Source organism: Dendrobates tinctorius, unplaced genomic scaffold, assembly GCF_039654945.1.
Source record: "Dendrobates tinctorius isolate UK_male_01 unplaced genomic scaffold, ASM3965494v1 ptg000019l, whole genome shotgun sequence".
NCBI classification, from domain to species: Eukaryota; Metazoa; Chordata; class Amphibia; order Anura; family Dendrobatidae; genus Dendrobates; species Dendrobates tinctorius.
In genome coordinates this window covers 32,105,357-32,127,748 of record NW_027361687.1, presented here as the reverse complement: position 1 = coordinate 32,127,748, position 22,392 = coordinate 32,105,357, and the positions used below count along the sequence as shown (strand labels likewise).

The window sequence follows — 22,392 nt, the reverse complement described above, 5'->3', positions numbered from 1 at the left end:
ACGTCACTGCCGTAATATATCATTATGTGTGATGAGCCGTGATGTCACTGCTATAATATATCATATGTGAGGAGCAGTGATGTCACTGCTGTAATATATCATTATATGTGAGGAGTGGTGATGTCACTGCTGTAATATATCATTATACGTGAGGAGCGGTGATGTCACTGCTGTAATATATCATTATATATGAGGAGCAGTGATGTCACTCCTGTAATATATCATTATATGTGAGGAGCATTGATGTCACTACTGTAATATATCATTATATGTGAGGAGCGGTGATGTCACTGCTGTAATATATCATTATATGTGAGGAGCGGTGATGTCACTGCTGTAATATATCATTATATGTGAGGAGCGGTGATGTCATTGCTGTAATATATCATTATACGTGAGGAGTGGTGATGTCACTGCTGTAATATATCATTATACAGTGGGGAAAAAAAGTATTTAGTCAGTCAGCAATAGTGCAAGTTCCACCACTTAAAAAGATGAGAGGCGTCTGTAATTTACATCATAGGTAGACCTCAACTATGGGAGACAAACTGAGAAAAAAAAATCCAGAAAATCACATTGTCTGTTTTTTTTCATTTTATTTGCATATTATGGTGGAAAATAAGTATTTGGTCAGAAACAAGCAATCAAGATTTCTGGCTCTCACAGACCTGTAACTTCTTCTTTAAGAGTCTCCTCTTTCCTCCACTCATTACCTGTAGTAATGGCACCTGTTTAAACTTGTTATCAGTATAAAAAGACACCTGTGCACACCCTCAAACAGTCTGACTCCAAACTCCACTATGGTGAAGACCAAAGAGCTGTCAAAGGACACCAGAAACAAAATTGTAGCCCTGCACCAGGCTGGGAAGACTGAATCTGCAATAGCCAACCAGCTTGGAGTGAAGAAATCAACTGTGGGAGCAATAATTAGAAAATGGAAGACATACAAGACCACTGATAATCTCCCTCGATCTGGTGCTCCACGCAAAATCCCACCCCGTGGGGTCAGAATGATCACAAGAACGGTGAGCAAAAATCCCAGAACCACGCGGGGGGACCTAGTGAATGAACTGCAGAGAGCTGGGACCAATGTAACAAGGCCTACCATAAGTAACACACTACGCCACCATGGACTCAGATCCTGCAGTGCCAGACGTGTCCCACTGCTTAAGCCTGTACATGTCCGGGCCCGTCTGAAGTTTGCTAGAGAGCATTTGGATGATCCAGAGGAGTTTTGGGAGAATGTCCTATGGTCTGATGAAACCAAACTGGAACTGTTTGGTAGAAACACAACTTGTCGTGTTTGGAGGAAAAAGAATACTGAGTTGCATCCATCAAACACCATACCTACTGTAAAGCATGGTGGTGGAAACATCATGCTTTGGGGCTGTTTCTCTGCAAAGGGGCCAGGACGACTGATCCGGGTACATGAAAGAATGAATGGGGCCATGTATCGTGAGATTTTGAGGGCAAACCTCCTTCCATCAGCAAGGGCATTGAAGATGAAACGTGGCTGGGTCTTTCAACATGACAATGATCCAAAGCACACCGCCAGGGCAACGAAGGAGTGGCTTTGTAAGAAGCATTTCAAGGTCCTGGAGTGGCCTAGCCAGTCTCCAGATCTCAACTCTATAGAAAACCTTTGGAGGGAGTTGAAAGTCCGTGTTGCCAAGCGAAAAGCCAAAAACATCACTGCTCTAGAGGAGATCTGCATGGAGGAATGGGCGAACATACCAACAACAGTGTGTGGCAACCTTGTGAAGACTTACAGAAAACGTTTGACCTCTGTCATTGCCAACAAAAGATATCACAAAGTATTGAGATGAAATTTTGTTTCTGACCAAATACTTATTTTCCACCATAATATGCAAATAAATTGAAAAAAAAAACAGACATTGTGATTTTCTGGATTTTTTTTTCTCAGTTTGTCTCCCATAGTTGAGGTCTACCTATGATGTAAATTACAGACGCCTCTCATCTTTTTAAGTGGTGGAACTTGCACTATTGCTGACTGACTAAATACTTTATTTCCCCACTGTATGTGAGGAGCGGTGATGTCACTCCTGTAATATATCATTATATGTGAGGAGCGGTGATGTCACTGTTGTAATATATCATTATATGTGAGGAGCAGTGATTTCACTGCTGTAATATATCATTATATGTGAGGAGCGGTGATGTCACCGCTGTAATATATCATATGTGAGGAGCGGTGATGTCACTGCTGTAATATATCATTATATGTGAGGAGCGGTGATGTCACTGCTGTAATATATCATTATATGTGAGGAGCGGTGATGTCACTGCTGTAATATATCATTATATGTGAGGAGCGGTGATGTCACTGCTGTAATATATCATTATATGTGAGGAGCGGTGACGTCACTGCTGTAATATATCATTATATGTGAGGAGCGGTGATGTCACTGCTGTAATATATCATTATATGTGAGGAGCGGTGATGTCACTGCTGTAATATATCATTATATGTGAGGAGCGGTGATGTCACTGCTGTAATATATCATTATATGTGAGGAGCGGTGATGTCACTGCTGTAATATATCATTATATGTGGGGAGCCGTGATGTCACTGCTGTAATATATCATTATATGTGAGGAGCGGTGATGTCACTGCTGTAATATATCATTATATGTAAGAAGCGGTGATGTCACTGCTGTAATATATCATTATATGTGAGGAGCGGTGATGTCACTGCTGTAATATATCATTATATGTGAGGAGCGGTGATGTCACTGCTGTAATATATCATTATATGTGAGGAGCGGTGATGTCACTGCTGTAATATATCATTATATGTGAGGAGCGGTGATGTCACTGCTGTAATATATCATTATATGTGAGGAGCGGTGATGTCACTGCTGTAATATATCATTATATGTGAGGAGCGGTGATGTCACTGCTGTAATATATCATTATATGTGAGGAGCTGTGATGTCACTGCTGTAATATATCATTATATGTGAGGAGCGGTGATGTTACTGCTGTAATATATCATTATATGTGAGGAGAGGTGATGTCACTGCTGTAATATATCATTATATGTGAGGTGCGGTGATGTCACTGCTGTAATATATCATTATACGTGAGGAGCGGTGATGTCACTGCTGTAATATATCATTATATGTGGGGAGCGGTGATGTCACTGCTGTAATATATCATTATATGTGAGGAGCGGTGATGTCACTGCTGTAATATATCATTATATGTGAGGAGCGGTGATGTCACTGCTGTAATATATCATTACTAGATTATGGCCCGATGCTATCGCATCGGGAGGATGCGATAGCATCACACCTCTTGCTATGTTAACCCTCAACACACACACTCCTCTCACCTTTCACCATCTCCACTCACTCTTTCACTCCACATACGACCCCTTCTCTCACTCTGTCTCTCATACTCACGCCGTCATCGCCGCTGCTCCACGATCCCCGACATCTTCTTCCGCCGGCGCCATCCTGGATCCAGACGTCCTCCACGCCGGCGACATGTTTTTGCGGCGACGCCGTCTTGAGTATCGTGAAATCCCGCGATACTCAAGATGGCGTCGCCGGAAGAACATGTCGCCGGCGTGGACGTCGTGATCCAAAATGGTGTCGGCGAAATCTCGCGAGTTTTCGCCGACGCCATTTTGGATCCCGACGTCCTCCACGCCGGCGACATGTTCTTGCGGCGACGCCATCTTGACTATCGCGGGATTTCGCCGATCCAAAATGGCGTCGCCGCAAGAACATGTCGCCGGCGTGGAGGACGTCTGGATCCTGGATGGTGCCGGCGTAAGAAGATGTCGGGGATCGTGGAGCAGCGGCGATGACGGCGTGAGTATGAGAGACGGAGTGAGAGAAAGGGTCGTATGTGGAGTGAAACAGTGAGTGGAGATGGTGAAAGGTGAGAGGTGTGTGTGTGTTGAGGGTTAACATGGAAAGAGGTGTGCGGTGACGTCACCGGTTACAACTGGACGGAAGTTGTTACAACCGGAAGCTGCTTAGGGCAATTATTATTATAGATATGGGAGGAGCGGTGATGTCACTCCTGTAATATATCATTATATGTGAGGAGCGGTGATGTCACTGCTGTAATATGTCATTATATGTGAGGAGTGGTGATGTCACTACTGTAATATATCATTATATGTAAGGAGCGGTGATGTCACTGCTGTAATATATCATTATATGTGAGGAGCGGTGATGTCACTTCTGTAATATATCATTATATGTGAGGAGCGGTGATGTCACTGCTGTAATATATCATTATATGTGAGGAGCGGTGATGTCACTGCTGTAATATATCATATGTGGGGAACGGTGATGTCACTGCTGTAATATATCATTATATATGAATGGCGGTGATGTCACTGGTGTCTTTAGTTAGTTTTTCCCTTTTTCTCACTATATATTATACTCGTGTGACCTGCAGTCAACGTAGTCTCCAGGACATGTATGAATGGAAAGAGGACACACGCGGGGTCAATGCTGCCCGTATCCAAAAACGTCAAAACATTCAGAAGCAACAAGAAATCCAGATGGCAAATAAAGAACTTGTAATGGTGAGTGAAAAAACACAGCAAAAGCATGATTATCTCATTATAATTATCATCACTATAACGGTATTACTGCCTCTGTACAAGAATATAACTACTATAATACTGCCCCCTTTGTACAAGAATATAACTACTATAACACTGCTGTTATGATTGGGTCACCGAAGAGGAAAACAAGACCAAGCTAAGCTACAGAAAACCAGAGAGGTTGGTAACTAAGCGGATTGCAGACCCCTGATCCTATCCACACAACTAGCAGTAGCCGTGGAGCGTGCCTACGATGATTCTAGACGCCTCAACACAGCTGGAGAACTAAATAAGCCTAAAGCAAGAAAAGGGGAAATCTAAACTGCCCCAGAGCAGACCCCAAAGGAATAGACAGCCCCCAAACATATACTGTCGGTGAGACAAGATGAAAACACAAACACAGGCAGGAGAATAGGCTGAGCAAACGATTGGGCCCACACTAACTAGAAAGGACAGGAAAGGAAAGACATTGTCTGCAATCACGCAAAAAACCCTGCAAAAATGTCCAACTCTGCAAAAACTCTGAAGTCACTAGACTTCTCCCACTATACCAGCACTCTGGCATATTCTGAAAGCAGAGCAAAAAGAGACCAATCTATTAAGGTCTGTGATGGTGTGATATGTTATGTGGATGTCATTTTTTGTATATTCCTATTTTTAACAATTCCAGTTATTTTCATAGTGATTTTCTTATTACATTGTAAGTCTACAGCCTCACTGTATCTGTCTCTTGATGACCCCCTGTAGTGCATTAATCCCTAAGGCCTTTTGTTCTCCTCTGGGAGGCAACTTGTTGGACTACCCCTGGACAAGGAAGGGGGTGGGGGGGAAGAACGGCAGCTGGACAGGTCAGTTCCGGTATAGACATGATGGTGAAAAGTTTGCATTTCAGAGAGAAGGATCCATTTTTATCCTCTGAATGCTAGAGTTGTGGAATCTCGTTTCCCTGGACATTTTATCCTGATACTGGACTGCATTCTTATTCTGCACTATCTTATCCTTTGTGTGGTGGACTGAATATGGACCTTTTCGTATTTTTGCCTGAATAAAGGTCTTGGAATTGTTCACTCTTCGCTTGCTCTGTTGATTGTGTGATACCAGAGAAGGACCCCGTGACAACTGGTGGCAGCAGTGGGATCAACAGAGCGTAACCCAATGGAGAACCACCCACAGAGTGAGAGAGTGAGTACAGAAATTGGACTGTATGCAGTTTACAGGAGGGAGCCAGAGACCTGGCCTGAACTACCAGGGACTGACTAAAGAGGCCTTAATCAATCTACTGGTGGGCGCTAGCCCGGCCACCTCCTCCCAGATGTCTGAAGGACAAGCACTGGAGACCGGGATCCCCATCCAGAAAAGCCAGTGGTTGGTGTGGTATGAAGAAGAGATGGCGGTTCTGGGCCCCGGCGTCTCTCAGGAGTACAAGGAGGAGGCTGCACGCCGGGCACAGCGGAGACAGGAAGCAATGGAGCTTGAAAAAGGGAGTAACGCAATGTGGAGTGTAACCCCAACAATCCGGGAGCCTGTACGGATCACCCGGGCAGAGTTTAAGCCATTTGATGAGGCTTCTGGAGATGTGGAGGGGTTCTTCAAAGACTTTGAGCAGCAGTGTGCTGTGATGGAGGTGCCCCACTCTAGCTGCATGCGTTTGTTAGTGGGGCTCCTGAACGGAAGCTTGGCGGAGGCTTACCGAACCATTGATGCACTGCGGAATCGGGATTATAACATTGTAAAGCGGACTATCCTGGATTACCATGCTACCACCCCAGACTCATATAGGGCCAAGTTGCGAGACCTCCCATGCACCACGGGGGGATCGTTTAGGATGTATGCACATAAGATGTCCGAGGCATGTCGGAGATGGCTGGAAGCAGAAAACGACTTTACTGTGGAAGACATTATACAAGCGTTCCTTATAGAACAATTTCTTGCCAAGTGCCCTGCAGAGGTACGGGAATGGGTCCGGGAGTGCACGCCGTTACCGTGGATAGAGCTGCAGCCCTGGCCGATGAAGCCCTTACTATCCGGCCGCAATGGAGGATGCTTCTGAACAATGAACCACGGCCTGCTCCCGCGCCCCGTCCCCCTCCAATTATATCTGCCCTTCCACCTAGTCGCAAGCCGATGACAATCACGGCTCACAATCCTAGGCCCCAACAGTTCCGACCACAACCTGGGGGTATCACAGAGAGGAGGTGTTATGGGTGTGGGCAACCTGGACATTTGCAGTCTGGCTGCCCCTCCAAGATTCGGAGGGAGCCCCACGCAGCCCCACCTCGTCCAGTGCATCTTGTACATTCCACCACACCTGAGGAAAAGCTACCACCACCCCCACCAGAGTGGTCCACCGACCACGGCACCATAGATACCCCTCCTGGAGTGTACGGACTCCGGCCTCTGTCCTTTAGCTACTCAGAGCAACGGCAACGCCACCTGCAGGATGTCTTTACTGATGGATACAAAGTGTCAGGATTTAGAGACACGGGGGCATTCTTGACTATCGCTGACCCCCGTGTGGTTCGACCCGAGGCAATTTACCAGGGTCCGGGAATTCCCATTGTCCTGGCGGGCGGTGCCCGCAAATATATACAGCGAGCTTCTGTGCGTTTGGATTATGGTTGTGGAGAAAAACTGTGTTGGATTGGAGTTATGGGAGGACTTCCTGCAGATATCCTCCTTGGGAACGACATTGGGGAGTTACAGTGCCAATTTGTGGGAGCAGTCACCCGACTACAGGCCCTTCAAGCACTACGTCATCCGGACCCCACCGGGGAGCAACCACCACGAACCGCATCAGAGTCGGTAAGCAATACTTTCGCTGCTACTACATTGGGAGAGTCTTGGGACAGAGAGGAGTTTAGGAGAGAAATAGAGGGTGACACTACCTTAGCAGCCCTTAGGCGAAAGGCAGAAACTGGGCACATGGGAGATAATGGGGATGGCTTCACTCGAGAAAACGGACTGTATTATCGTGTAACAAAGGGCAGTGACCAGGGCAACCCTGACGCAATGACCAGGCAACTCATTGTCCCTCAGAAGTACAGGGCACAGCTACTTCAACTGGCTCATGACATCCCCTTGGCTGGGCATCAAGGGAGAAAAAGGACTGAAAAGAGACTCACCCAAAGTTTTTACTGGCCGGGCGTCTCGCAGTCTGTAGCCCATTATTGCCGCACCTGTGATGTGTGCCAGCGAATGCGGCATCCAGGAGCTCGACATAAGGTACCCCTGCAATCCCTGCCCATAACTGAGGAACCATTTCAACGTGTAGCAGTCGACATCATAGGTCCTCTGGCCCACCCCAGCAGGTCGGGGAAAAAATATATCCTGACCGTGGTGGACTATGCCACTAGGTATCCTGAAGCTGTGGCCCTGTCCAGTCTTACAGCAGTAAAGGTAGCCGAGGCCCTTGTTACCATCTTTACCCGGGTAGGGTTTCCTAGTGAAATATTGTCAGATCAAGGCACTCAGTTCATGTCAGATCTGGTCCAGTCCCTATGGCATACCTATGGTGTTCGAGCCATTCGCACCACCCCATACCACCCGCAGACCAACGAACTATGTGAACGGTTTAATGGAACCCTAAAAAATATGCTGAGGGCTTTTGTTGACGTTGAAAAAGACTGGGAAAAGTACCTGCCACATCTCCTCTTCGCCTATCGGGAGGTTCCCCAAGAGTCCACAGGGTTCTCTCCCTTCGAACTACTGTTTAGCCGGAAGGTCCGTGGGCCTCTCACTCTTCTGAAAGAACATTTGGAGGGAGACATCTCAGATACCGGAATGCCCATCGTTCCCTATGTTCTAGAGCTCAGAGACCGTCTCGCCCAGCTAGCTACCTTCGCTAAAGAACATCAGCGAATGGCCCAGTCCAGACAAAAAACCTGGTATGACCGTAATGCCAGGAACTGGTTCACGGGGTCCTTCTCTGGTATCACACAATCAACAGAGCAAGCGAAGAGTGAACAATTCCAAGACTTTTATTCAGGCAAAAATACGAAAAGGTCCATATTCAGTCCACCACACAAAGGATAAGATGAATAAGAATGCAGTCCAGTATCAGGATAAAATGTCCAGGGAAACGAGATTCCATAACTCTAGCATTCAGAGGATAAAAATGGGGGGAAATCTAAACTGCCCCAGAGCAGACCCCAAAGGAATAGACAGCCCCCAAACATATACTGTCGGTGAGACAAGATGAAAACACAAACACAGGCAGGAGAATAGGCTGAGCAAACGATTGGGCCCACATTAACTAGAAAGGACAGGAAAGGAAAGACACTGTCTGCAATCACGCAAAAAAACCCTGCAAAAATGTCCAACACTTCTGATAGCAAAAACTCTGAAGTCACTAGACTTCTCCCACTATACCAGCACTCTGGCATATTCTGAAAGCAGAGCAAAAAGAGACCAATCTAATAAGGGACAAAAAACAAACTGACACAAACAGTAACATAAGGATGGAAATTCAGCACAGCCCCAGCCGGGGCTGGCTGACCACACAAAACTGAATAAACAAAACCAAATCAAATGTGAACATAGCAAAGAACACTTAGCTTGAGCATGCAGGGACTGAACTGGAAGCTAAGACCTCAGGAGGAGGGAAAAATCACCAGCAGGGATAGAGGGAGTCGGCTGTCTTAAATCCAGTCAGAGACTCCAGATGTCCAATCGTCATCCTCATTATCAGGTGGCAGGCCTCTGTCAATTAGATCAGCTCCATTACCTCCTGTAACCACCAGAGGGAGCCCGGAAAGAGAAATCGCAACTCCTCTGTCAATACAACCAGCTCCACTACCTTCACTAGCAACCAGAGGCAGGCCAGAAAGTGAATTCACAACAGTACCTCCCCTTGAGGAGGGATCACCGAACCCTCACCCACGCCACCAGGCCGATCAGGATTGGTTCGTGCTTTTCACCGGGCCCATCTATCGGCATGAATGTCAGAAGCAGAGACCCAAGAATTATCCTCCTGGCCATAACCCTTCCATTTGACCAAGTACTGGAGTCTCCGTCTAGCCAAACGAGAATCCAATATTTTCTCTACCTCATATTCCACCTCATATTCCACATTGCCTTTAACCAATACATGGTCAGGAGGTGCCGCCATTGGAACTACTGGCTCAACAAACCTCTTCAACAGAGATTTATGAAACACGTTATGGATCCTAAACGTAGCTGGAAGAGCCAATCGAAAAGAAACAGGATTAAGAATCTCCAAAATCTTATAAGGTCCAATGAATCTTGGCTTGAACTTTGGAGACGCAACCTTCATAGAAATATTCTTTGACGACAACCATACTATATCACCCACTTTAAACCGGGGACCAATGGTCCTATGCTGGTTGGAAAACCGCTGGACTTTTTCCTGAGAGAGGGACAACTTATCCACCCCTTGGTCCCAAATCTGCTGCATTCTCTCTACCACAGTGTCCACACTTGGGCAGGTCGAAGATTCCACCTGCCCTGAAGAAAATCGAAGATGAAACCCAAAGTTACAGAAAAAGGGCGACATCAAAGTGGCAGAACTAGCTCTATTGTTTAGCGCGAATTCGGCCAAGGGCAAAAATGAGACACAGTCATCCTGATCAGCAGATATAAAACATCTCAAAAAGGACTCCAAAGTCTGGTTTGTTCTCTCAGTCTGCCCATTGGTCTGAGGATGAAACGCAGAGGAGAAAGATAACTGAATTCCCAGATTGGAACAAAAAGCTTTCCAAAATCTGGAAACAAACTGGACTCCTCTGTCCGACACAATGTTCTCAAGAATGCCATGCAACCGAACCACCAGTTGTAAAAACAAGGGCACCAACTCTGAAGAAGATGGCAACTTTAGGAGTGGTACAAGATGGACCATCTTAGAAAATCTATCACAAATCACCCAGATAAGTCATTCTCTGAGAGACAGGAAGATCAGAAATAAAATCCATTGAGATATGGGTCCATGGCCTCTTGGGCACCGGCAGGGGCATCAACAACTCACTAGAACGAGAACAGGGTTTAGTCCCATAGGACTGCACAAAATTTCTGACATCACGAGATAAGGCAGGCCACCAAAAAGACCGACTCACCAAATCTCTGGTACCAAAAATACCTGGATGACCAGCCCACGCGGAGCAATGAATTTCACACATCACTCTCTTCCTCCACTGGTCAGGAACATACAATTTTCCCATATGACAATGCTCAGGTTTGTCCTCCTGAAATTCCTCCAGGGCACGTCTCAAATCGGGCGAGATGGCGGAAAGAACTACCCCCTCACCTAGGATGGCAGTAGGCTTGGTCACAATAAGAGAATCCGCAAAGAAACTCCTAGAAAGGGCGTTCACCTTAACATTCTTAGTGCCTGGAAGAAAAGAGACCACAAAACTAAAACGCGTGAAAAACAAGGCCCACCTAGCCTGTCTAGGATTCAAGCGTTTGGCTGATTCAAGATAAATCAAATTCTTGTGGTCGGTGAGGACCACAACTTGATGTCTAGCTTCCTCCAACCAATTTCTCCACTCTTCAAATGCCCATTTCATGGCCAACAATTCCCGATTCCCCACGTCATAGTTACGTTCAAATGGGGAGAATTTTCGAGAAAAGAAGGCACAGGGATTCATTTTAGAAGTCACCGGATCTTTTTGGGACAAAACAGCTCCTGCACCAATCTCAGAAGCATCTGTCTCCACCTGAAATGGAAGTGAGACATCAGGTTGCCGTAGAACTGGAGCAGAAGTGAATCTCCGCTTAAGCTCCTGAAATGCCGAGACAGCCTCTGGAGACCAATTCAGCACATCAGCGCCCTTCTTGGTCAGATCAGTCAGTGGTTTGAAAATACCAGAAAAATTACCTATAAATTTACGATAGAAATTAGCAAAACCCAAAAATTTCTGGAGAGCCTTCAAAAAAGTGGGCTGAACCCAATCATAAATGGCCTGTACCTTGGCCGGGTCCATTTCAATAGCCGACGGAGACAAAATAAATCCCAAAAATGAAATCCTCTGTACACCAAAGAGGCATTTCGATCCCTTAACATGCAGGGAATTTTCCCTCAAAATCCGGAACACAGTCCGGACATGTTCCACATGAGAATCCTAATCACTGGAAAAGATCAAAATATCATCCAGATAGATGATCAAAAACTTAGTCATATGTTAAAGTTTGGGCACCCCTATTAATTTTAACCTTTTTTCTTTATAACAATTTTGGTTTTTGCAACAGCTATTTCAGTTTCATATATCTAATAACTGATGGACTCAGTTATATTTCTGGATTCAAATGAGGTTTATTGTACTAACAGAAAATGTGCAATCTGCATTTGAACAAAATTTGAACGGTGCAAAAGTATGGGCACCCTTATAATTTTCTTGATTTGAACACTCCTAACTACTTTTTACTGACTTCCTGAAGCAGTAAATTGGTTTTGTAACCTCATTGAGCTTTGAACTTCATAGCCAGGTGTATCAAATCATGAGAAAAGGTATTTAAAGTGGCCACTTGCAAGTAGTTCTCCTATTTGATTCTCCTATGAAGAGTGGCATCATGGGCTCCTCAAAACAACTCTCAAATGATCTGAAAACAAATATTATTCAACATAGCTTTTCAGGGGAAGGATGCAAAAAGTTGTCTCAGAGATTTAACCTGTCAGTTTCCACTGTGAGGAACATAGTAAGGAAATGGAAGAACACAGGTACAGTTCTTGTTAAGCCCAGAAGTGGCAGGCCAAGAAAAATATCAGAAAGGCAGAGAAGAAGAATGGTGAGAACAGTCACGGACAATCCACAGACCACCTCCAAAGACCTGCAGCATCATCTTGCTGCAGATGGTATCACTGTGCATCGGTCAACAGTACAGCGCACTTTGCACAAGGAGAAGCTGTATGGGAGAGTGATGTGAAAGAAGCCATTTCTGCAAGCACACCACAAACAGAGTCGCCTGAGGTATGCAAAAGCACATTTGGACAAGCCAGTTACATTTTGGAAGAAGGTCCTGTGGACTGATGAAACAAAGATTGAGTTGTTTGGTCATACAAAAAGGCGTTATGCATGGAGGCTAAAAAACACCGCATTCCAAGAAAAACACTTGCTACCCACAGTAAAATTTGGTGGAGGTTCCATCATGCTTTGGGGCTGTGTGGCCAATGCCGGCACCGGGAATCTTGTTAAAGTTGTGGGTCGCATGGATTCAACTCAGTATCAGCAGATTCTTGACAATAATGTGCAAGAATCAGTGACGAAGTTGAAGTTACGCAGGGGATGGATATTTCAGCAAGACAATGATCCAAAACACTGCTCCAAATCTACTCAGGCATTCATGCAGAGGAACAATTACAATGTTCTGGAATGGCCATCCCAGTCCCCAGACCTGAATATCATTGAACATCTGTGGGATTATTTAAAGCGGGCTGTCCATGCTCGGCGACCATCAAACTTAACTGAACTGGAATTGTTTGGTAAACAGGAATGGTCACAAATACCTTCATCCAGGATCCAGGAACTCATTAATAGTTACAGGAAGCGACTAGAGGCTGTTATTTTTGCAAAAGGAGGATCTACGAAATATTAATGTCACTTTTATGTTGAGGTGCCCATACTTTTGCACCGGTCAAATTTTGTTTAAATGCAGATTGCACATTTTCTGTTAGTGCAATAAACCTCATTTGAATCCAGAAATATAACTGAGTCCATCAGTTATTAGATATATGAAACTGAAATAGCTGTTGCAAAAACCAAAATTGTTATAAAGAAAAAGGGTTAACATTAATAGGGGTGCCCAAACTTTAACATATGACTGTACCACAAAGTCCCGGAAAATATCATTCATAAAGGATTGGAAGACAGAAGGGGCATTAGTGAGCCCAAAAGGCATAACCAGTTACTCAGAATGTCCCTCCGGAGTATTAAACGCCGTCTTCCATTCATCCCCATGCTTGATGCGAATAATATTATACGCCCCCCTGAGGTCAAGCTTGGTAAACCAGCAGGCACTTTTAACTCTGGAAAATAAATCAGAAATCAGGGGTAACGGGTACTGATATTTAACCGTGATTTTGTTAAGGGAATGATAGTCAATACTTGGTCACAAAAAAACCCAGCACCTAAAGGTGAAGAGGATGGTCTAATATGACCCTTCTCCAACGACTCCTTGATATAAGATCGCATAGCATCATGTTCGGGTACCAATAAGTTGAAAAGCCGACCCTTGGGAAATTTGCACCCGGGCATCAACTCAATTGCACCGTCATAACTCCTATGACGAAGCAAAGACGCAGACTTACTCTTACTAAATACATCAGAAAAATCAGCCAAATAATCAGGAATATCATGAGACTGGAGAGAGGTGGAGAAAACAGGAGTATCACTAAGAACACACTGACAACCCCAACTCACCACAGACACAGATTTCCAATCCGAAACAGGATTATGAGTTTGCAACCAGGGAAAACTCAGAACAATAGTATCATGCAAATTGTGCAGCACCAAAAATGTACAATTTTCTCGGTGGTCCGGGGCGACCTGCATTATCACCTGGGTTCAAAACTGGGGTTTATTCTCCGCCAAAGGAGTAGCATCAATAGCCCTCAAAGGAATAGGCGTCCACAGGGGTATCATGGGAAAACCACAACGTTTAGCAAAGTCCAAATCCATCAGATTCAAAGCTGCTCCTGAATCCACAAAAGCCTTAGCGGAAAATGCGGATAAGGAGCAGATCAGAGTAATTGCCAAAAGGAACTTAGGTTGTACACTGCCCACAGCAAATGTGTGTGCAAAACGTTTCTCTCATTTAGGGCAGACAGAAATAGTATGAGAGGCGTCTCCACAGAAAAAACACAGCTTATTACGCCTTCTAAACTCCTGACGTTGCGCCCTAGACAAAACCCTATCACATTGCGTGGGTTCAGATGTTTCTTCAAAAGGCAGCAATGCCTCTTGTGTACTTTTACGTTCATGTAAACGCCGATCAACTTGAATGGCTAATGACATAGAATCATCAAAACCAGAGGGAACAGGAAATCCCACCATAACATCTTTTATGGTTTCTGATAAACCCTTCCGAAAGAGAGCTGCTAAGGCACCATCATTAAATGTAGTAAGGACCGCCCACTTTCGGAATTTTTGACAGTATAACTCTGCAGAATCCTGACCCTGGTTTAATGCCAATAGGGTTTTCTCAGCTTGATCAATAGCATTAGGTTCATCATGCAACAACTCCAAAGCTTGAAAAAATGCGTCCACATTAGTCAAAATAGGATTTCCAGGTGTCAGAGAAAAACCCCAATCCTGGGGATCGCTGCGCAGCAAGGAGATGACAATTTTAACCTGCTGCACAGAGTTCCCCGATGAGTTAAGCTTCAAGGCAAGAAATAATTTACAATTATTCTTAAAATTCAAAAATTTAGACTGATCCCCAGAAATACATCAGGAGTAGGGATTTTTGTTTCAACAGCAGGTGATTGTGCGAGATAGGCGGAAGTTCCCCGCAGTTCAGCAGCGAGCTGCTCAACACGATCAGACATTGCTTAATCTCCATTAAAGAAAAATTCCTCCTATGGTCCCAGAGAAAAAGAGGAAAAAATACATATAAAAAAAAAAATTCTGACACTTTTTTTTTTTTTTTTTTTTTACAATTTTCTCCTGCTTTTGAGTACCCTAGAATCTGCGGTTTAGGCTAGTGATTCTGTTATGATTGGGTCACCGAGGAGGAAAAGAAGACCAAGCTAAGCTACAGAAAACCAGAGAGGTTGGTAACTAAGCGGATTGCAGACCCCTGATCCTATCCACACAACTAGCAGTAGCCGTGGAGCGTGCGTACGATGATTCTAGACGCCTTGACACAGCCGGAGAACTAAATAAGCCTAAAACAAAAAAATGGGAAATCTAAACTGCCCCAGAGCAGACCCCAAAGGAATAGACAGCCCCCAAACATATATTGTCGATGAGACAAGATGAAAACACAAACACAGGCAGGAAAATAGGCTGATGGGGCCCACACTAACTAGAAAGGACAGGAAAGGAGAGACACTGTCTGCAATCACGCAAAAAACCCTGCAAAAATGTCCAACACTTCTGATAGCAAAAAATCTGAAGTCATTAGACTTCTCCCACTGTATCAGCACTCTGGCATATTCTGAAAGCAGAGCAAAAAGAGGCCAATCTAATAAGGGACAAAAAACAAACTGACACAAACAGAAACATAAGGATGGAAATTCAGCACAGCCCCAGCTGGGGCTGGCTGACCACACAAAACTGAATAGATAAAACCAAATCAAATGTGAACAATAGCAAAGAACACTTAGCTTGAGCATGCAGGGACTGAACTGGAAACTAAGACCTCAGGAGGCAGGAAAAATCACCAGCAGGGATAGAGGGAGTGGGCTGTTTTAAATCCAGTCAGAGACTCCAGATGTCCAATCGTCGTCCTCAATATCAGGTGGCAGACCTCTGTCAATTAGATCAGCTCCATTACCTCCTGTAACCACCAGAGGGAGGCCAGAAAGAGAACTCGCGACTCCTCTGTCAATACAACCAGCTCCACTACCTTCACTAGCAACCAGAGGCAGGCCAGAAAGTGAATTCACAACACACTGCCTCTATGTACAAGTATATAGCTGCTATAATACTGCTCCTATGTACAAGAATATAGCCTATAATACTGCCTTCTATGTACAAGAATATAACTACACTGCTCAAAAAAATAAGAGAACACTTAAACAACAGAATCTAACTCCAAGTCAATCAAACTGTGGATGTTTGTGGACGATGGGCCCTCAGACCATCCTCATGGAGTCGGTTTCTAACCGTTTGCGCAGACACATGCACATTTGTGGCCTCCTGGAGGTCATTTTGCAGGCCTCTGGCAGTGCTCCTCCTGTTCTTCCTTGCACAAAGGCGGCGGTAGCGGTCCTGCTGTTGGGTTGTTGCCCTCCTACGGCCCCCTCCACATCTCCTGTTGCACTGGCCTGTCTCCTGTTAGCGCTTCCAGCCTCTGGACACTACGCTGACAGACACAGCAAACCTTCTTGCCACAGCTCGCATTGATGTGCCATCCTGGATGAGCTGCACTACCTGAGACACTTGTGTGGGTTGTAGAGTCTGTCTCATGTTACCACGAGTGTGAAAGCACAACTAACATTCAAAAGTGACCAAAACATCAGCCAGAAAGCATTGGTACTGAGATGTGGTCTGTGGTCCCCACCTGCAGAACCACTCCTTTATTGAAGGTGCCTTGATAATTGCCAATAATTTCCATCTGTTGTCTATTCCATTTGCACAACACCATGTGAAATTGATTGTCAATCAGTGTTGCTTCCTAAGTGGACAGTTTGATTTCACAGAAGTTTGATTTACTAGGAGTTATATTCTGTTGTTTAAGTGTTCCCTTTATTTTTTTGAGCAGTATACTACAGTATAATATGGCTCCTATGTAGAAGGATATGACTACTATAATACTCCCCTATGTACAAGAATATACCTAGTATAATACTGCCCCATGTAGAAGAATGTAACTATTATAATACTGCCCCCTATTTATTTATTTTACTAATTTATATAGCTCTATTAATTCCGCAGAGCTTTACAGTTTGCACACATTATCATCATTGTCTCCAATAGGGCTCACAATCTAGTTTCCCTATCAGTATGTCTTTGGAATGTGGGAGGAAACCAGAGAACCCACAGGAAACCTACGCAAACACGGGGAGAACATACAAACTCCTTACAGATGTTGTGCTTGCTCCTATAATACTGTTCCTATGTAGATGTATAGATATGTATAGATATGTAGATGTATAATGACTTTCTTTTTTAGCTCCGCAGAGCTGCTCTTCAAGGTCTTCTTGAGAATGAGTATCTCCATTATCGGCAGGAGCTGAATCATGTTGGAAAGACATTGTATGTGCAGAGACTCTGAGACGCTTGTTCACCCTGTATTACGGTTTTATATTTTCTTTTCAGCTGTTTGGAGGCATTAAAGTGACAGGACGCTGATGTGAGTGGATTCTTTTTAGCAGTTCACACCTTAATATACACGTTATATAAATGATGATCCTGGTGTCCAGTGTACATAACGCAGTGCCGCACCTCTGACTGCATCATCAAGGGTACAAAAATGTCAACACAGACATTATTATATGTGATATCATTTGCTGAGCCATGTATCTAATCTCACCATGTGCAATAATGTCTACTGAGCTCCGCTATGATCAGTTCATGGTGCTGCTGGGTTTCTGTGTGGTCTCTACAGTTAACCCTTACCTGTATAATACTATTTTTGGGTTGGGGATTTCCCATGCTACAGTCTGGGAAACTCTGTATGTGAGGGAAGAGTTAACCCTACAGATGCATTGGTTGAGATAAATGTCTTCTTTCTTTCTGAGAACAATGCTGCAGTGTTTGGGGAGTGTTCAGATGGTGGTAATTCCTCCAGTGCCCAGGAGAGGGTAGCTTGAGTGTCTGCCGAGTGTCATCTGCTCTTTAATCTCATTATTAAAATCTTGGGGGATAACTTCTGATCCAATGCTGCTTTATCATCTGTCACCCACTCCTCATCACCCCAGTTAACCCCAAACACAAATGGCGTTTCACCCGCTGATGAATATCTTACATGACGAGGAGAATCTCCAGTACAGAGAAGCACAGCCCCTGAACACTGGGAAAACTGAGAAAAACATTGGGTCTCATTGAGTTCAAATATGTTTTTTTTTTTTTAATTTATAAACCAAAATTTTGTTTTTCCTTTGCAAGGATGTACCGATGGGTCGTACTCTAAAGGAACAGTCAGTGAGCGTTTGATGGGAATACATTCAGTTTTACACCTATGGATTGTCAGAAACAAAATCTAGAATTCCCTATTTGTTTGGTATCGGTACATCCCAGTATTCCTGTCACGACTCTTTTGTCAGGTGTTCTGGGACCAGGGGCTCCTTCCCTATCCCTAACGCTAGGGGCACTCTAGCTCGCCCTGTTCTTAGGATTACTTCTCATGGTGAGGACACCTGGGCCATGTAACTTGCCATAACTTCTGTATCCACCCTCAGTCTGCACCCTCCCGCCACCCAGGGAAGAGGGGAGTAGTAGTGTACCATAATACACCAACCTGATTATCAAGGTAATATGAACAGGAGTAACGAAAAATACCAAACATACAAATATACTAACACATATAACAGAGGAATGCACCGGTGAGTGGAGGACGAGGTAAAACCAAAGTAGGAGAAGGTGGGGAATTTAGCACACTACCAAAACCTAGCAACGGTCTTAGGCTACTTTCACACATCAGGTTTTCGGCGTCAGGCGCGATCCGGCGTCGTGCCGGAATGCCGGATCCGGCAAATGTTTTGTAAAACCGGATGTGACGGATCCGGTTTTCTGCCGGATCCGTCTTGTTCTTGACAGACAAAACCGGATCCGTCTCATCCGGTTCATCCGTTTTTCTATCCGTTTTTCGACGGATTACGCCGGATCCGGTTTTTAAAAACACCCCTTGTGGCCTTCCGAACGGGATTGGCTACTGGAAAACTATATATAGCGTGTTCCTACAGCCCTTCTTTGACAGGTTGTAGAGGAGAAAGTGCAGGTTGGAGAGAAGAGCAAGTGACTGGCGAAGATGGATGTTGTCATTGGAAATATTTTGAAGAATTTGGCGGATTTTACAGCGGAGGCGAATCGTTTGAGGGTGATTGTTCTGGAGAAGGAGAGAGCGAGACAGCAGCGCATCAGGCATCGTAGACGACGTTTGTGGATCCAACCCATCACAGCCAAGAGAATGACGCGTGGGGTCTATTCTACACTCTGCATGGACCTTCGACAAAACCCGGATAAATTTTTTGGATATGTTCGGATGAAAATGGAGAATTTTGATTACTTGGTGGAGCGCATTGTACACCTCATAATAAAAGCGGACACCTATTGCCGCTTCTCTGTTTCACCCGCAGAGCGTCTGATGGTGACTTTAAGGTAAGCCACATTTATTGGATATGCTCGCATCAGAGCACACTTTCACTGCAATCTTGTTGGTGGTAGTTTGTATCTCCAAGTGTTATAGCTGAGTTTTGGTATGTGATGCTGTGATTTAAAACTAATTGATTATTTTTTAATTCCCCACAGATTTCTTGCAACTGGAGAATCCCTTTCGTCACTGCATTTTCAGTACAGACTCGGGATTTCCACCATATCTGGAATAGTGAAGTACACATGCCGTGCACTGTGGGACTCCTTAGCTGAAGAGTTTTTACCAGAGCCCACAACAGAGAGGTGGATTGAAATTTCAGAAAAGTTTCAACAGATATGTCAGTTTCCCAACTGCTTGGGCGCTGTGGACGGGAAACATATCCGCATTGTAAAGCCAGCCGGATCGGGATCGGAATATTTCAATTAGAAGAAATATTTTTCCATTGTCCTCATGGCCATCGCTGACGCGGAATACAAATTTATTGCGGTTGATATCGGGGCCTATGGCCGCTCCAATGACTCTCAAGTTTTCAAACTGTCTGCCATGGGGCGTAAACTGTATGGAAACACCTTCCAGTTCCCACCCCCTAGACCGCTGCCGCAAACATCTGGTCCACCTATGCCATTTGTCTGTGTAGGGGATGAAGCCTTCCAGCTGTCAGAACACCTTTTGAAACCGTACGGTAGCAGAGGATTGACAAGAACAAAACGCATTTTTAATTACCGCCTCACAAGAGCAAGAAGAATGGTTGAATGTACCTTTGGTATTCTGACAGCCAAATGGCGGGTCCTATTGACTGCGATCAATCTCAAGACAGAAACTGTGGACGAGGTGATCAAAGCTTGCGTGGTACTCCACAATTTTGTTATCTGCAAGGAACCCATTTCCATTGAGGACACCTCTGAAGAAACCACCTTGCAAGATTACCATGACATTACCACTAGAAGTTCTGTGACTGTTTCAGTAATGAGGGACAATTTTGCACTATACTTTATGTCACCTCAAGGCAGAGTACACTGGCAGGATGACAGAGTGTGAAAGATTTGTGCCCTTAACCAAACTTGTGTACCTTCTGTACCGACAGTATATACCTTTGCCAACCAAAGTTGGCTATCTTGTCATGGTCTCTATTTTTAGCTTTAGGCCACAGGTGTGTACCTGGTTGTGTTTTATGCAAAGTATTTCACCTTTTAACAAAAGTTGTGTACATTGTTAGGAAATCACCAACAATAAACACAACTTTTTAGGTGAAATACCTTGCTTCAAACACAACCAGGAACACAACTGTGGCAAAAAGCTAAAATTTACCCACAGTTATATACCTGGTTTTGAATACCTTTTTACCTTTTAAATACCCTGTATTTAACCTTTTTTTTAAACATATTTCGCCGCAGAAAGAAATGACAGACCACCAGTGTAAACAATAATTTAACTTTTATTTAAAATATTTTTTTTTGTAAACTGTTTTTAAAGTTAAAAAAACTTTTTTAATAAAGGTTTGAAACCAACTGGGCATTTTTATTACAAAACACATCATAAATCTGTGTAGTGTGGGGTGGAAATACTGCTGGAGGGGCTGCGGGACACTTCGACACTGGGAGTGTGGAGAGAGGATTGGGATCGTGGTGGGGAAGGAACAGTTAGAGGTGATGGTGTGGAAAAAGCTACAGAATGGGTGGACATGTGGGAGGCAGAAGAGGTGGTGGGCGGTGGAGTGGAGGGTTGGGCAGGGACTGTAGGAGCAGATGATGTTGATGGCAAGTTGTATGGGGAAGGAGTTTGGTACGGGGAAGGAGTTTGGTACGGGGCAGGTTGCTGGAAGTGGGGAGGTTGCTGGTACTGGGGAGGTTGCTGGTACTGGGGAGGTGGATGGTATGTAATAGGAGGGGGAGGATGGAAAGTGGCTGGAGGGGGTGCAGATGTAATAGGAGGGGGAGGATGGAAAGTGGCTGGAGGGGGTGCAGGTGGAGGAACTACTGTGGTGGGAGGAGGAGGTTGGGAGGTAACTTGCTGGAGAGCACCGTGGCATGAATGCATTACATGCATCTGCTGGGTAGGAGATAGCGTTTCCATGCGCTCCACAACAGACCTGAAAAAGGTGTGGTTTGGCGAAGATCTTGCTTCTGAATGCATGGTTTGCAGAAGTGTCTTCACCTCCAGAATGCTGGAGTTGATCTGCTGAAAGCCTGCGGAGATTTGCTCTGACAAGACTTTTAGACAGTTCTGGAAAGATGTATTCAGATGCAAGAACTCTGGCGCATAAGTCTTTTCCTGACCCCTCTGCCACTGCCGCCCAGTACCCGCAGGTGTACTAGAGGTGGCAGGGGCAGAAGGGTGGGGTAAAGGGAAATCGATCTCCTCACCAGCAGCTTCATGTAATGTAGGCGGCCACGATGCTCCTGTGCTGGTGGATGGGACAGATGGGTCGAATGTGTGGGAAGGCTGGGAAGGTGCAGATGTACCGGGGCGGTCGAAGTGTCCCTCGGTGCCGGTCTCCTCAGGGATCGCCTCAGAAGGGTCCAATCGTGCAGGCTCCGAGTGCTGCTCACCGTGCTGTGGAATAAAGAGAAAAAAAAACAATTAAAATAGTGACATGGTATGGCCCTGGCTGAAAAAAAAAAGTTACATCTAACATTTTTTTTCACATGTGGTGTGTAATATTTACCTTCTAGTGACCATTGTTTCCCGGAGGAACGACAGGGCTTGTGCGTACTTGTACTTGCTCCTGCGTCCTCCAGATCCACTCGGGGCCCGCATCTCTTTATTGAACTCCTTCTTGAAACGATCCCTCACAGACCGCCACCGATTCACAATTCTGTTCCCTGAAACGAGAAAGGAGTGGTTAGTATAAAACATCAGTGTTTCCCAAACT

At 44.9% G+C, this 22,392-nt stretch overlaps 1 protein-coding gene across 1 annotated transcript in view; it reads left to right on the top strand.

Moving 5' to 3' along the window:
- Positions 1–17,557, top strand: part of CFAP141 (cilia and flagella associated protein 141) — a 38,934-nt gene extending 21,377 nt beyond the window's left edge. The window contains exons 3-4 of the mRNA XM_073566634.1: positions 4,439–4,568; positions 17,379–17,557. Coding sequence (XP_073422735.1) covers positions 4,439–4,568; positions 17,379–17,480 — 232 coding nt within the window. The 3' untranslated portion in view covers positions 17,481–17,557. The remainder of the gene's footprint in view (positions 1–4,438; positions 4,569–17,378) is intronic.
- The last annotated feature ends 4,835 nt before the right edge of the window (positions 17,558–22,392 follow it).